This window comes from Chiloscyllium plagiosum, unplaced genomic scaffold (assembly GCF_037043375.1).
Source record: "Chiloscyllium plagiosum isolate Xiang-an unplaced genomic scaffold, Cpla_swu_hap1 HiC_scaffold_2, whole genome shotgun sequence".
Classification (NCBI taxonomy): Eukaryota; Metazoa; Chordata; class Chondrichthyes; order Orectolobiformes; family Hemiscylliidae; genus Chiloscyllium; species Chiloscyllium plagiosum.
Window position 1 is genome coordinate 48,950,305 of NW_028270140.1, and position 16,395 is coordinate 48,966,699.

The window sequence follows — 16,395 nt, forward strand, 5'->3', positions numbered from 1 at the left end:
AGAAAAACCTATCGGTTTCATAGAAGGGATGGGTATATTTTAGGTCAATTTTGACCAGCCGGTCCAATATTGGTTTTGAGTGAGCAACTAAAGGCCATGATAAAGGATAAGATTTATATTTATTCAGAAGACCATGGATTAATAAGTACAGACAACACAAATGTCTGGGAGCCCATTTGAGTCCGACAAGTTATTTAAACAAGTTTAATTCTGGATAAAATGACACAATGGTAATTGTGGGATTAACAATAATAGAGATATAAAGTATGCTCTTGTTTGAATATGTTAGATGGAAAGTTACTGTGCATACAAATCCAAATCCATGTTCAAGTGTGATGAATTGAGGATGCCTTGTGATAACTTGGCAACTGAGTTCTGGTAAAGAGTCAGTGAGTGTTAACTCTTAAAAATTTTACAATGTTGTTGAAAAAGCAGATATGTAAAGCAAAGAGGTCTTATGAAAAAGACTGTTAGCTAACATAAAAGAAATCCCAGAGACTTCTATAAACATATCCAGAGCAAAAGTATAGGCAAGGGATGAGTAGAGCTGATTAGGGACCTGAAAGCAGATATATACTTAGAGGCGTGACTGAGATGTGAAACAAATACTTGACATTTATCTTTACCTACAAGACAGATGTTTCCCAGGCCATGGTGACAGAGGAGGAAATGTAGTCACTAGAAAACTGTTTCTGTCTGAAGTTGATAAGGCACCAGGACCGGATAAGATGCATGCAAGGGTATTACAGGAAGTTAGAGTGGACATTACAGATGCTAGCAATCTTCTGTGGACTTGAGCATAGTGCAGAGGATAAGAGAATTGCAAATATTATGCCTTTGTTGAGAAACAGGTTATAATGATCAGACCCGCAAAGGGAAAATCATGTCTAGCTAACTTGCTGGTGAGATATAATGAGGAGAAAGTTGTTACTGCGATGCACATAGGCTTCCAAAAGGCAATGAAAGTGATATTTCATAGAATAAAAGATACGGTTACAATGTGGGTCAAAATTGGCTCTTTAAAAAATTGTTTACAGGATGTGGTCATCACTGAACATTTGTTGCCCATCCCTAAATGCCTAGAGGATAGTTAAGAGTCAACCACATTGCTGTGGGCTGAAGTCACATTTAGAGAAAGTGAGGACTGCAGATCAGAGTCAAGTGTGTGGTGCTGGAAAATCAGGCAGCATCCAAGGAGCAGGAGAATTGACGTTTTGGGCATACACCCTTCATCAGGAATGAGTCTTGTGGGCTGGGGGGGCTGAGAGATAAATAGGTGGGGGGGGTGGGATTGGGGGAAAGGTTGCTGAAAAAGCGATAGGTAGCTGAAGGTGAGAGAGAGAAGGTGATAGGTCGTGGGTGGGGGGGGGGGGGGGGGGGGGGTGGAGCAGATACATAGGAAAGGTGATGGACAGGTCAGGAGTGCAGTGCCAAGTTGGAGGCTTGGAACTGAGATAATGTGGGGGGAGGGGAAATGAGGAAACTTTTGAAATCCACATCATTCCGTGTGGTTGCAGGGCTCCAAGACGAAATATGAGACGTACTTCCTCCAGGCGTCGGGTGCTAATGTTTGGGTGGTAGAGGAGGCCCAGGACCTGCGTGTCCTTGACTGAGTGGGAGGGGGAGTTGAAATTTCAGCCCAGGGGTGGTTGGGTTGGTGGGTGCGAGTGGGTGAGATGTTCTCTGAAACGATCCTCATGAAGGTGTCATGTCTCCCTGATGAGAGGGAGGAGACCACATTGTTTGCAACAGATACAGTAGATGACATTGGTAGAGGTATAGGTAAATTTCTGACGAATGTAGAAGGATACTTTGGGGCCCTGGACCATGTTGAGGGATGTGGTGTGGGCTCAGGTTTTGCACTTCCTGCAGTTGCAGGGGAAGGTGCTAGGAGTGGAGCATGGTCTGGTGGGGAGGCGTGGACCTGACAAGGGAGTCGCGGAGGGAATGGTCTCTCTGGAACGCTGATAGAGATGGGGAGGGAAGTATATCTCTGGTGGTGGGGTCCGTTTGGAGGTGGCGGAGGATGATGCGATGTGTGTGGAGATTGGTGGGGTAGAAGGTGAGGACCGGGGGAGTTCTGTCCTTGATGCATTGGGAGGGGTGGAGTTCAAGGGCGATGGTGCGTGAAGTGGAGGAGATGCACTAGAGGGCATTGTCAACCACGTGGGAAGGGAAATTGTGATCTTGGAAGAAGGAGGCCATCTGGGATTTTCTAAGGTGGAATTGGTTATCTTGGGAACGTCGATCCGCCAAAACGAAGGTCTTCACCATGGACATCCAGTCCCTGTGAACATTGTTCCGCCACGACGAAGGCCTCCACACTCCATTTCTTCCTCTCATGCCATTCCCCCCCCCCCACCACACCCCCGGCCTATCACCTTCTCCCTCACCTTCATCTACCTATCGCTTTCTCAGCTATCTTTCCCCCCAACCCCTACCCCTCCATTATCTCTCAGCCCCCCAGCCCACAAGGCTCATTCCTGATGAAGGGCTTGGGCCCAAACGTCAGTTCTCCTGCTCCCAAGATGCTGCCTGACCTGCTGTGCTTTTCTCGCACCACACTCTTGACTCTGAAGTCCCATGTAGGCAACCAGAAGAGGTTTGAAGGATAGAAGCAGCATAGTGGTTAATGGTTATTTTTTGGGCTGAAGGAAATTTTGTTATGGAATTCCCCAGGGACTGGTATTGGGATTCTTGTGTTTCCTATTATATATAAATAATTTACATCTCAATATGCTGAGATTTCAATTTCAAAGTTTGTGGGTAACACAAAATTTGGAAGCTTTGTAAATCAAGATGGACAGTGTACAACTTCAAAATTCATTGACATGTTGGTGGAGTGGGCATCGAGGTGGCCAATGAGGTTCAATGGTGATGCAATTTGGTAGAAGAATATGGAGAGACAGGTCCTATATTAAAAATGTGCAGGAGTAGTGAATGCAAATGTGCAAGTCATTAAAGGTTATAGCAAGATCAGTTAATAAAGTATACAGTATTCAGGGCTTTATAATTATGGCATTAAGAATGAGAGCAGGGGTTTCTGATGAACTTAAAGAAGACACTAGTTAGCCCTCAGCTTGAGTATTATACACAGTTCTGGTGCTACACTGTCATAAATATGTGAATGTATTGGAGAGACTGCGAAGAAGTTTATGTATGGTTCCACGGATGAGGCACTTCAAGTATGAGGATAAATTGGAGAGGTTGGAATTATTTTCCTTGGAGTAGCAAAGATCAAGAGGGGTTTTGACAGCAGTTTCAAAAATCCTGAGAGGTCTGGACAGAGAGTAGACAGGGAGAAAATGTTTCCATTTAAATGAATTAAGAACCAAAGAACACAGTTTTGTAGTGGTTTGCAAAAGATGCAAAGCACTATAAGGCAAATTCATCATAACAAGTATTTAGAGTATAAAACGCTCTGTTTTGAAGTGTGTTGGATTGAGGTTCAACTGAGGATTTCAAATCGTCATTGTTTCTATTTAAACAATCCCAATATGGGCACCAATTTAAGACTGAGGTGGTGATGAGTTTCTTCTGAGTGTTGACAGTCTTTGGAACTTCTTCTCACAGAAAACTGTGGGAGCAGAATCCTTGTGTACAGTTAAGGCTGCGATTGATAGATTTCTGATCAGTAGGGGGATCAGGAGTTATAGGGAAAGAGCAGGAAGATATGAGTATCAGATCAGGCATGATCTTGTTGAATAAAGGAGCAGGCTTGAGGAACCATACAAGCGTCTTCTGTTTCTATTTCTTATGGTCTTGTAGTTTTAATGTGCAGTATTATGGGGAATAGGCAGGAAAGTGGCACAGAATTAGAATGCTCAGAGAGCAAGTGCAAAGACATTGTGTTGAATGGCCTCATTCTGCATTGTAAAGTTTTGGTGATTCTTTAAGCTCTGTATTAGAATACAACTCTATTTATTTGATATGTTACAAGTAAGAACTTGTTAAAGAATGTAATAAAATGTAAATGCAACCCTTGCAAGCGATAGATAGTCATCAGCACTGTCAATCATGTTAATGGCTGTTTCGAAAGGCTGCATTTGTGGCTGCCACAACCTCAGGGCTCACACTTACAGCCTATGTAGCTGCCATGTCAATGACATTATTCTTTTTGTGTAAACGTGCTCTCTGTCTGAATGGACATCTGTTTAGAATTGTAAATTCAGAATCTTGAAATATCTAGTGATGTTGAGAAATTTACACCTTTGTATAATTTTGGTGAATATAGTTCTATATAAATTTCATTTCAAATCTTTTCTAATATCTGGTACATACAATTATTGAGTTACTGTCCTTTTATTTTGGCATATAACGTTAATGCCATGTTAAGTGTCACAAGGATATATACTCATCAGCCTATGTTTCCCTCAAAATATACTTGTTGCTATTCAGGTCTCATTGGAAAAGATTAAGAGCATGTGCAGAGAACATAATTCATCATTATGATTTCATCGTCCATATATTTTCGTGTCACTGCCCTGTATACAGCGACCAATGAGGTAACTACTGTGTGGTTACTATGCACATATCATGTTCTGCTGAGGCCAACCAGTCGTAGTTTTGGCATAATTATCTTGACACAATGATACTCCAAGCTTTAATTCTCTGGAAACCAATCTTCTCAACCTTTCAGAAGCCAAAATATAATCAGGAAGCTCGATGCAATCAAATAGATAAGCCCAAGCGAATGAGACCACAAGAGTAGGAGCAGAAGTAAGTCATTCAGCTCACCGAGTGTTTCATCATTCAATGAAATCAAGACTGATTGGATATTCCTCAAATCCACTTTTCCACGTTTTCTCCATAACCCTTGATTCCCTTACTGGTTAAAAATCAATCTCAGGCTTGAATACACTTTATCATCACCGTGTGGTAAAGAATTCCCCAGATTCACTACCTGTAGAGAATAGATTTGTCCTCATTTCTGACCTAAATAACTTGGCAATACAAATGAGGGAATGGTAAGCTATGAAAAATTAGGCGAGTGAAAGATAAGATTTTGTTTAGAACTTTCACTTTGAACTTTTTAAATATTAGCCCCAATAATGCTATTGTTAAATATTGCATTTAACAATAGCATTCTTGGCAGAATATGTTGGTCAGCTGACTGCCCATGCATCTCACAGTTTAAAATGTTTGAAATTTCAACCATAAACTGACTGTTTCACTTGATTATACAAAGGAACAAGTGTGATCAGTGATTTTAACCATAAGTAAAACAGAAAGTAATGGAAGTTCTTGGCAGATCATACAGGATCTGTGGAGAGAAAAAGAGTTATGTTTTGGTTCACAGATCTTTCATCAGTTCTGGGAGAGATGGGCAGTGGGATGATTTTTTCGATTTCTCTCTTCTACAGTTAATTGAACAAAAAGATGCCTGCTATTGCTTAGTCGGTATTCATTAATTTAACTGATGCTCATTTTCAACTTGCCAATTTTGAACTCCGCAAGAAGTGTCTTTTTTTATGAGGCAGGTACTTCTGATATTGCATTTTAACATTTTTGGATAGCTCGTTCCTTACTTCATTTTAACAAAATGGTATATTTGCAATAAAGCTCATCAAAGCTATCAAAGATGAAGCAAAGTTTGCATACTTATGTCAGTGTTCCTGATATGTTATTTTAGGTTTCTGGTTCTGTATCACCTTAATGTGCTGTGCTTTGTTATACCTTTCAAATAAGTTCCAACGTAACTTGCAAAAATCAGAAGTGGGTAAGATTTTATCCTAGCTTAGAAAATTATGGTATCAAGGTTTGGTAATCAGTTATATAAAGGAGCTCAAACTGATACCTGCTACCAGTGGTAAGTTAATAAGGTAGTCCATTCCATTACAATTGATTTTTCCCAATACCTGTAGCTGTGTAGCTTAAGGTGAGAATCATTTTGATTCCTGGTGAAATAATGGGATCTTTATCGTACTATGTGGAAAATAACGTCAGAACAAATTATTTAGGCCAAACTGTCAGTTTTGGTACTGTATGCCCCTCCTTATTCTCAATTTCTCTCTTTAGGTGGTGTGATGACTGTGGAGCCTACAGTTGTAACAGAGGATGAATCTTGTGTTTAACTTTTCTAATTGCACCAGGGAACAGCATGCCTTGGGCTTGAAACATAACTGTTTAACAATTTAAGCAGAATGACTTCATCATGGGAACTGGGTTATTTATTGAATACACAATGTTAATTTTTTTGAAATGATCTGCATAATATGTCTATTGCAGTGTGTAGGAGAGGTCCTCAGATGTACTTTTGCAGGAGAAAGTGTGATTACTGCCCTCTTGTTCTTTGAGTTGACCTGCTTTTACCTGCCACATCTTAGTAATGTCTATATCATTAGCACTGGCGTTCTCAGGATATAAGAGCAGTGCAAACTTCAAGTATGTCACTTCAGAGGTTCTCAACGAAGGTTCTGATGTTTCAGATCTCCAATTTAATTTTAAGTGGATGGGAGATGTCTTTGTGTGTGTTCTTTTGATGTGTGGTGGCTGTTGCGCGCCAAGTACCACTCAGTTCCGTTGAAGCAAGGTCTTTGTCTACTAACAGGAATAGCCAGGACAATTGAAAACCAGGCTCTGTTGCATGGGTGGGAGCTATCATACATTGGTCTTGCTGTTTTCCAGTGCTACCTGCTATATTTTTCCCAAAACTGCACTGCTTTCATTTATGCTGCTTGTCTCATTGTTTCTTGTTATTCTTCTGCTATGTTCTTGTTGCCTCTGTGCTGTTTTTGTCCTATGATGCACATTTCACTCTTTTTTCCAGCTGAGACCATCCACTAGGCTTCCCAACCCTTTAGCTGACCCCCAACTCAGACAGTATAGCGCAGTCATCAGTGCATACACTTTAGCTCCAGAGGTGAAAGAGGAAGTCTGTTAAGCTTGTCCATATGCTGTCCTCTGGCAGCAAAGGGAGATGAGCTGATTTTCTTTGGTGATTTCAATACCTGATTTGGGAAGGACACAAACTTCTGGAAGGCTCGATTGCCAAAGAAGGCATAAAGAATGCAAACACTAACAGAATCCTGCTCTTGATAATATACCTAGAGCATGCTCTGATCATAATGTACATGCTATTTCATCAGAAGCGTAAATGAAAGATCTCATAGTAACACACTCACTCCAGACATTGTCAGCTACTTGACTGTTATTGTCCCAGCGAAGCACACCTAAACTGGTCTACAATCTCTGTCAGTCTGGTCCAAAAATAGAAATTTACATAGAATGTTGAAGTCATGGACTTGAGGATAATGTAAAGGAAGACCTACTCAGTTAACAAGTCTCAGCCAGCCTGGTGATGCCCAATGAACAGGAACTACAGAATGTCTAAGTACATAGTCTAATCTGAAATCCATCATAAGCAGCCCTTATGAAGAGACTGTACCAGAAAACATCAAGATTGGTTTGACAGGAATGACCAGGAAACTCAGGAATTACTAAGTTTCAAACATAAGCTGTTCCTGAACTGGAAGAACCACCAGAAGTTGAAGTTTCAAACAGAGCTCCTAGACAGATGGTAGGCGGAAAGAATACAGAAAATCCAGTGACACTCTATCTGTATAGATTCCTTAGCATAATCAAGACCATTTCCTGCCTCGCTACATAAAGACCAACCCCACTGAGAGCTGAGAATGGATTGGCACTCATCAAGGGCAGAGAGGCAGTCGAGTTTCTCTGGATGAATGGATGCCAGACATATTTGATTTAAACTCCTTTTAGTGGCAAAAGGAACAAATGTAACTTGAAAGGGTTCAGAAAAGATTTACAAGGATGTTGCCACGATTGGAGGAATTTGAGCTCTAGGGAGAGGCTGAAAAGGCTGGGACTGTTTTCTCTAGAGAGTCGCAGGCTGAGGGGTGACCTTATAAAGGTTTACAAACTTATGAGGGGCATGGATAGCATAAATAGACAAAGTCTTTTCCCTGGGGTCGGAGAGACCAAAACTAGAGGGCATAGGTTTAAAGTGGGAGGAGAAAGATTTAAAAGAGACCTAAGGGACAACTTTCTCACACAGAGGGTGGTACATGTATGGAATGAGCTGCCAGAGGAAATGTTAGAGGTTGGCACATTTGCAACATTTAAGAGGCATTTGGATGGGTATATGAATAGGATGGGATATGGGCCGGGTGCTGGCAGGTGGGACTAGATTGGGTTGGGATATCTGGTCGGCATGGACGGGTTGGACCGAAGGGTCTGTTTCCATGCTGTACATCTCTATGACTCTAAGTCAGGCAACTTCAAAGACACCATTGCATTGATCTCAAGGGTTTGCATATTCAATTCTGAAATAGAGTCACATTATAAATGGCTGTCTCAATTCCAAATCCCGTAATCAATTTAGCTCAGCAGAGCTTGTTTACACAACTATGGAGGGAACTGAAAATGTTAACAATTTAATTTTCAGTTAAGAGATATAAATAGATTAAAGAAGTTTTGATTTTTTTACTTTGTAAATCTACCAATCATTTTATGATCAAGATTTTAGGGGAGTTTCAATTGGAGTGTTCGATTGAAAGTTTTATATGCTTCTAGGAGGAGCATTTCTGTTCAAGAGTTTTGGTGAATGAGGATTTATTTATTTCAAGAACAAATTAAGGACATCTCAGGTGGATACTGGCTGAGTGTTAGCAAGGGAGCTCCGAAATATGATGGAGCATGAACACATGGAGGTGTAGGTGGTTGGAATGATAAGCTCATGATGACAGTCACCCACACCGAACTAGTTTGATGTCCAATAAATTGAAGGTCTGAACTACAGCACTTGCTACCATCTCCTCACCCTGCCTCTCACATCCTTGTGCAATATTTTGTTTTTTAGAACACATTTGAACAGCATATGCTTGAAAAAAATAAACAAAGTTTGTTGTGCATAAGTAGAAATCTAATTTCCCACAAATAACATTGAAGCAAAGGGAAGAATGGTGGATATGGATAGTTGAACTGAATGCAAAGTTAGAGATAGAAGTCTGAGAAAGTAAATGAAATGCAAATAATGGGCAAAAGGTTCAATTTAATATTGTAAATGTATGTAATATATTTGCCTGCAAGAGTTCTAAACCTAGCATGATAGCAGTGCCTTAAATAAAATTTTTTTTTGAACATTAGTAGCATTTAAAGCTGTGTACAGCATGGATCAGTCAAGTGAAACCTCAGAGTGTGAACTAGAGGTAAATGTTTTGAAGATACAACACATATGCAAGCTGAAACTAATTAATTAGTTTTAGCTTTCTTGCACAGAAGATGATGACTGATCCTCAGAAATGTGGCTACAGTTGCACTACATTTGGTGAGAGCTTGGTAGTCTCTTGATATTATGTTGCTATGTATATTGACCAGAATGTATTATGCTTAACCTGTTTGAAGAAACAGCAAAATGCTTTCCTGTTGTATTTTTTATCATCATTCTACTTTGTAATTAATTCTGAGTTATTGAATTGCTGCGACTTTGAAGTTCAAGCCTCATTTTATATACAAGAATAGCCATGCGGAATTAAGTTTATTTGAATGTGACTCTACAAAGAAATAGAAACTTTATCTTCTACTTAAATGATAAGTTATCATAGTACCATAGAATCTAATATTGCTGCAATTTTTCAACAGAGTAATTTTCCCTATCTAGAATGTGCATTGTGTTGTTAGGAGCATAAATGCTAATATTTCAATATAATTGATTCTTTTGGAAAGCAAAAAGTGAAAGTAAAATGATTTTTTTTTAGAATTGGTTGATTCCACATCCAATGAAGAAGAGGTAAATGAAACTCAGCCTTGGGCCAAACCTCTTGTACAACTCTGGCAGAATAAACCACATAATTTTCAAGCAGAGAAAGAATATAATGAAGAAGTCTCGAAAATGGAACCATATTGTGCCATTTGCTCACTTTTTTTTCCTTATTATCAGGTAAATTGCTGTTTCTTTTGAAAAATTAGTTGATCGATGATGAATCTGAAAATGTTACATAATTCATATTTTCTTTTTCCCTATTGTGATTATGGATCTTTAGTTTTAAATCTCAAGTTACATTTAGGAGCCATAGGTATTGGAACAGCTATCAAATCTACTAGGAATGACATTTGGAGGGTGATCAGAATGTGGAATGAAGGAGGTAACACAGGCACATTTTAAAGGAAGCTAGATGCTCACACAAAAGAAAGAAATGGAAGGATCATTGGATTTGATGAAGAGGGTAGGATGAGACTTTATTATAGAACTTAAATACTGACAATGACATCTTTGGCAGAGTTGCCTGTCTCTGTTCTTGTAGGTACTATGTTAAACTATGCTGTAAATTGTAGATGCAGGCTGTCTTACCATATTTAATGAGCTCAAATCAGTGAGTGTTTAAAGATGATAGAGGAAAGAAGCAACTGTATGAGCAAACTGCGGTCTACCTGTATTATTTAAAGACAAAGTCATTTAACAAAAAGATACTGGTCTGAATTAGGGAATACTTTAAAACTTGAAGAATTGCTTATAAGTTACTGTCAACATTTCAGGCTAATCATTTTAGTCGGCCATACTTTGTACTTCAAAAGCACATGCGTCACAATCTGGCAGAAAATTTCTGACCTGAAGAAGGGTTGAACCTGAAATGTAAATTTGTTTAGAGGTACTGATTGATGAGTATTTGCACTATTTATTTTGTGTGCAGTGAGCTAGCCAGATGCAAAAAGTTAAGAATCAATCAGACACATTTTTGAACCGATTGACTTATTAGTTTGCTGCTACATCATGTAGAGCATCAAGGTTTGCTAAAAAGAAAGATCCAGTAGATTGTATGTATGTGCATTCCTGTAGTGTAACCAGTAAGGTTGGTGAACTGCAGGCAAAAGTTACTGCGTGAGATTTCTGACGTGGTTGCACATTTATCAAACAAGACCAAGAATAGCTTCGTCTTATTCCTCCTTACTATTCTGAAATGGTAGAGAAGGAAACAGAGGAGTGTGTATGTGAAAACATTTATTAAGAATGATGTTGTTATTTTAAATAGAAAGGATACATCGAAATGATTCAATGACTGAATCTTTTTGATTTGAGTAAAGGAACAGGATGCAACCTAATATTTGTTGTACTTTTACTTTTAAGTTAAGCACCAGAAAGAAGATGATAGATGAGCAAATTTTCAAGGTACGTGATAAGAGTAGTCTTGTATTATTAAGTAATTTTGTTTACTCTTCGAGACTGGGAAAGAAATAGTGCTAAGGGTAGGGAGGAGAAGAATTTCTTCGGTACAAAGGGGAATCTTCTTGATCAATGTATCCCTGGTCAAAAAGGAAGTAAGTTTTGTTATGTTTAGCTCTGGGAAATGATGTAAGGCATCTGTATAAGAGTGAGCACACCTAATTCAGTTATGGGAAGAAGCCAGAAAATATCAATGGTAAAAATACTCAATTGGTGAAGCTAGTATCTCTCATTAAAGCAAGCAAAAAGTACAGGTAGATTAGAAAGACAATTGCAGGGTTGAGCAGTAATAGAGAGCATTTAGCATAGAAGTAGTTTAAATTTAAACACGCCATCTTAGTTGAAAGGGAAAAAAAAACTACCCAAAGCTGAAATACTCTGGATAGTAAAGAAAATGAAAAATGAAGTAAAACCAAGAAACGTATTTATAACAAATGTCAATACCAAGATTCATTTAAATAACAAAATCATTGGGAATTTAGGAGGGAATTAGAAAAAGTTAACACAGGAAGCAAGGAAAATTTACAAAATAAGTTTAGACTTAAACTGAACACGAAACATTTTTGAACATAAACAGTGTCAGTAGTTTGCCAGAGACAGGCTGTGGCTACTCAGAACCAATTGTTCGTAGAATCCTTGTTGTGTAAAAAGAGGCCTTTCGGCCTATTAAGACTTCACCAACTCTCTGAAGAACATTCCACTTTGCGGGTGGGGGGCGCTAGAGTTTGAGGCGTGGAATCAAAAACATAATCAAAATTGCCACAGGCATGTCCTAATCATGGATGGCTACTTTTCAACATAACAGCTCAATTGAAGTGGTAGCATGTTATCCAAAAACCATGAGAACAGCCAGCAGGTTTAGATGGAGCAGAAATGACCTTGTATCCTATTTTACTTGGCAATTTTGAGAATTTCGTATGTTGGATATGAAACCTTGTCTTCAATTAACAAGCCTAAAACGATAACTTCTGCAAACAGAACTTGTACACATCCTTTTATTTCAAGAAGTTGCTTTTTGCAGAAAGATATGAAGAATATAGGATATAGTTTTGAACACTGGCTGAGAACTCTGAGTCTTTCAAGAAGAAAATAATGTCCAGTGCCAATGCAAGTTAAAACTCTAAAGGATAACCCCAACTATTCACTATTGTTGATGATCTAAGGCACTAACAAAGCAACAATAGTCTCTGGTTAGAAGCTTGCACTTCAAGTGCGTGCTTGGATTTTAAACCGTGTATTGCTTTGTAATACTTCGCAATGGGCACAATCCCATTTTAGGTATGTATGTGTTTATGTGTGAAGGACATAATTTCACTGAGGCCAAATGCTTCCTGTTGTGTATATTTTTTATTTATCTCATGGCTAACAGGTAATAAACATGCTCTTTCTTTTGCCTTAGCAAACCTTGTAATTGGCTTGTTACGACTAGAATAGAAATTAGTTGAGTACATTTTAGTTGGAGAGAACTGCAGCTCTATGCTAAAAAGGACGAAAGTCCTTTGTGGGGAGTTTAGAACTAATCCTACTACCCAGTTCTTTCTCCATGAACGAGTATCATAGGCTGCTTCACATAGTAAGTGTGCTATTTTCTTGAGATTCAAGAATCTGCACTGCAGTCACTCTCTAAAATAAGCATCCCATTCTCTAGTAATCTTCTTTTATTCCTATTTATTCTTGTATATTAATGCCCTGTAATTCATATAAGATACTGCTAATACCTCTGTGATAATTTAGCATTGAACATTCTTCCTCACCAGCATCTTTAGGTAGAGGAACTATGACCACAAATTGTTGCACAAGATGCTGAATTGTCACTTGGACTTCATCTTGTTCTTCTCATCACACATTTTCGTGCCACAAATGAGTGGAACCTTGTAATATTATTGATGCAGTGATTTCAATGGAGCATCTGAAACCTCATGAACATTAGGCTGCATATTCCATCTCCTTAAACATTGAAAAAGAGGACGAGAAAGAACCATTGAACAGATGGGAAGGAAATATAATAAATTGCAGTAAAATTAAAAAATAAAGTGAAATGACAAGAAAACAGATTAAGAGAAACGAGTAATACATTTGTGAAAAAGCAGAGGAGAACACAGTTTGTCATTAAGTTTTGTTTGTAAATTGCTGGTGAAATTCAGCAGGTCTGGAAACATCTGTGGGTAGAAGCCAGAGTTAATGTTTCAAGTCCCATTCTGATGATGAGTCACTGGACTCGAAACTTGAACTCTGCTTTCTCCCCACAGATGCTGTCAGACCTGCTGAGTTTCACCAACAGTTTCTGTTCTTGTTTTAGTTCTCCAGCATCTGCAGTACTTTGTTTTATTTATTATGTTTGTGTATGAATTGTGGCTTTGCCACTTGAAACATTAATAATTGTATGTCAAGATAGGCATGCAGTGTGCTTCACATAGAACTAAATGGCCTTGCCCACCGTGATCAGGAACCATGAATGAAATATCCATTGAGCACATTTTTAAAAATACTTTGTAGACATGCAAGAATTTCTGTGGGATATCAAATTTAAGTCCATTTCAATGGCCTTTTAAGATCCTGGTAATTGCATGACATAATGACAGTGGAGCTGTTGATATATAACAATCAATCTCTGTCACTTAGTTTATAGCATTTTATGGATAATTGTCATGCATAGACTACCTATTTTACAGTCAAAATGCTGCATTTGCTTTTCATTTATTATTAGTGGCGCATGCTGTTGAGACATCACTATATTTCCTGGAAATTGGATGTCCATAGTATTTTGCTTGTCATAGTCAAAAGCTCCTCAGAATTTTAAAACTTAAAAATAAATTTCCTCTTTCCTTTCAGTACTAAAATACAAATAATTTAAAATTTCTCTAATTAAATGTTTTAATCATAAATTAAATTCAGTAATTTTACTGAGTCTATTCTTACACTATTTGGAGATGCCAGTGTTGGACTGGGGTGTACAAAGTTAAAAATCACACAACACCAGGTTATAGTCCAACAGGTTTAATTGGAACCACACTAGCTTTCAGAGCGACGCTCCTTCATCAGGTGATAGTGGAGGGCTCAATCGTAACACAGAATTTATAGCAAAAATTTAGTGTGATGCAACTGTAATTATACATTGAAAAATTGATTGTCTGTTAAGCCTTTCATCTGTCAGAATACAATGATAGTTTCACTTCTTTCATGTGTAAATCACAAAACCTTTTTTTTAAAGTTGCATTCTCAGGTTAGCTGTTAACAATGGTGATAGCTAGACAATATGTTGAAGGTGTTAGCCCCCTGTGTTCTTTGTCTATGCCATGATGTTTAGATTGATTCTAATCTAAAAAGTGAGATAACAGAGTTCTACATGAATGCATGCAGTTTTTGAGCAAAGTACAATGTAACTCTGCAAGCACAAATTCACCCCACAAAATATATGTGTGCATGTGGATCTTTGTGTGTCTATCTGTCTGTCTGTCTGTCTGTCTGTCTGTCTGTCTGTCTGTCTGTCTGTCTGTCTGTCTGTCTGTCTGTCTGTCTGTCTGTCTGTCTGTCTGTCTGTCTGTCTGTCTGGGTTGAGGGTTGTGATTTTTAACTTTATTCTTGCACTGTGTACTTTAAATCCTTCCTAAACTGAGGCACCCAAAACTGCACATGATAACTTATCTAAGCAATAATTAACAATTTACATAAATTTATCATGATATTTTTACTATATTTAAAAAAAAACTGATTTTATAATCCTGCATTTTTGAGGTTTTTCTATGACTTTTCTTTCTCCTTTTAGGTAAATTATGCATTTCAGCCCCTAGGTGTCTCTGTTCACCCATGCCATTTGGTGTTATTTCATTGTGGTAAAATCATTTACTACATTCGCACAAAATGTATTGCCTCACACTACTCCACAGTAACTTGCATCTACCACCTGCCTATTCAGTTTGCTAACCACCTATGTGTCATCTTGAACAAGCCTCTTCACTGTATTCTACATCTTCTAATTTTAGTTTCAGCTGCTCTCTTCAAGACCTAAGCCTCCTTATGGAAAACTAAGATGCCTAGCATACATCATTTCTAACCCTTTACCTAATCCTAGTAATGCCTATTGAGACTCATAACTCTTGGTTTCCTATCTTCACACTGTAAATATTGTAACCCTTCTACTTTTTCAGTCATGTCTTTAAAACAATGCTTCCTCAAATTGGTGAAACACATTTACTACTTGTTGTGGTTCTGTTCGCCGAGCTGGAAGTTTTTGTTGCAAACGTTTCGTCCCCTGGCTAGGCGACATCATCAGTGCTTGGGAGCCTCCTGCGAAGCGCTTCTTTGATGTTTCCTCCAGTGTTTATAGTGGTCTGTCCCTGCCGCTTCCGGTTGTCAGTTTCAGCTGTCCGCTGTAGTGGTTGGTATATTGGGTCCAGGTCGATGTGTTTGTTGATGGAGTTTGTGGATGAATGCCATGCCTCTAGGAATTCCCTGGCTGTTCTCTGTCTGGCTTGCCCTATGATAGTAGTGTTGTCCCAGTCGAATTCATGTTGCTTGTTGTCTGCGTGTGTGGCTACTAAGGATAGCTGGTCGTGTCGTTTCGTGGCTAGTTGATGTTCATGTATGCGGATTGTTAGCTGTCTTCCTGTTTGTCCTATATAGTGTTTAGTGCAGTCCTTGCATGGTATTTTGTACACTACATTGGTCTTGCTCATGTTGGGTATCGGGTCCTTCGTTCTGATGAGTTGTTGTCTGAGCGTGGCTGTTGGTTTGTGTGCCGTTATGAGTCCTAGGGGTCGCAGTAGTCTGGCAGTCAGATCCGAGATGCTCCTGATTTATGGTAGTGTGGCTAGTCCTTTTGGTTGTGGTATGTCCTTGTGGTCTTTCTCTTAGGCATCTGCTGATGAAGTTGCGCGGGTATCCGTTTTTGGCGAATACCTTGTATAGGTGTTCCTCTTCTTCTTTTTGCAGTCCTGGTGTACTGCAGTGTGTTGTGGCCCTTTTGAATAGTGTCCTGATGCAGCTTCGTTTGTGTGTGTTGGGGTGGTTACTTTCATAGTTTAGGACTTGGTCTGTGTGTGTGGTTTTCCTGTATACTCTTGCAGTGAATTCTCCGTCTGGTGTTCTCTGTACCATCACGTCTAGGAATGGGAGTTGGCTATCCTTTTCTTCTTCTCTCGTGAATCGGATTCCTGAGAGTGTGGCATTGATGATCCGGTGTGTTTTTTTTCTATTTCCGTGTTTTTAATTAT

At 38.9% G+C, this 16,395-nt stretch overlaps 1 protein-coding gene across 3 annotated transcripts in view; it reads left to right on the forward strand.

Moving 5' to 3' along the window:
- LOC122562270 (lysine-specific demethylase 4C-like) overlaps positions 1-16,395 on the forward strand; it is a 424,780-nt gene that overhangs the window by 251,883 nt on the left and 156,502 nt on the right. For 2 of the 3 annotated variants that reach the window (XM_043715046.2, XM_043715065.2), the window contains 2 exons: positions 9,720-9,901; positions 11,087-11,128. In XM_043715046.2, coding sequence (XP_043570981.1) covers positions 9,720-9,901; positions 11,087-11,128 — 224 coding nt within the window. The remainder of the gene's footprint in view (positions 1-9,719; positions 9,902-11,086; positions 11,129-16,395) is intronic. The other variant, XM_087996635.1, reaches the window with a different exon arrangement.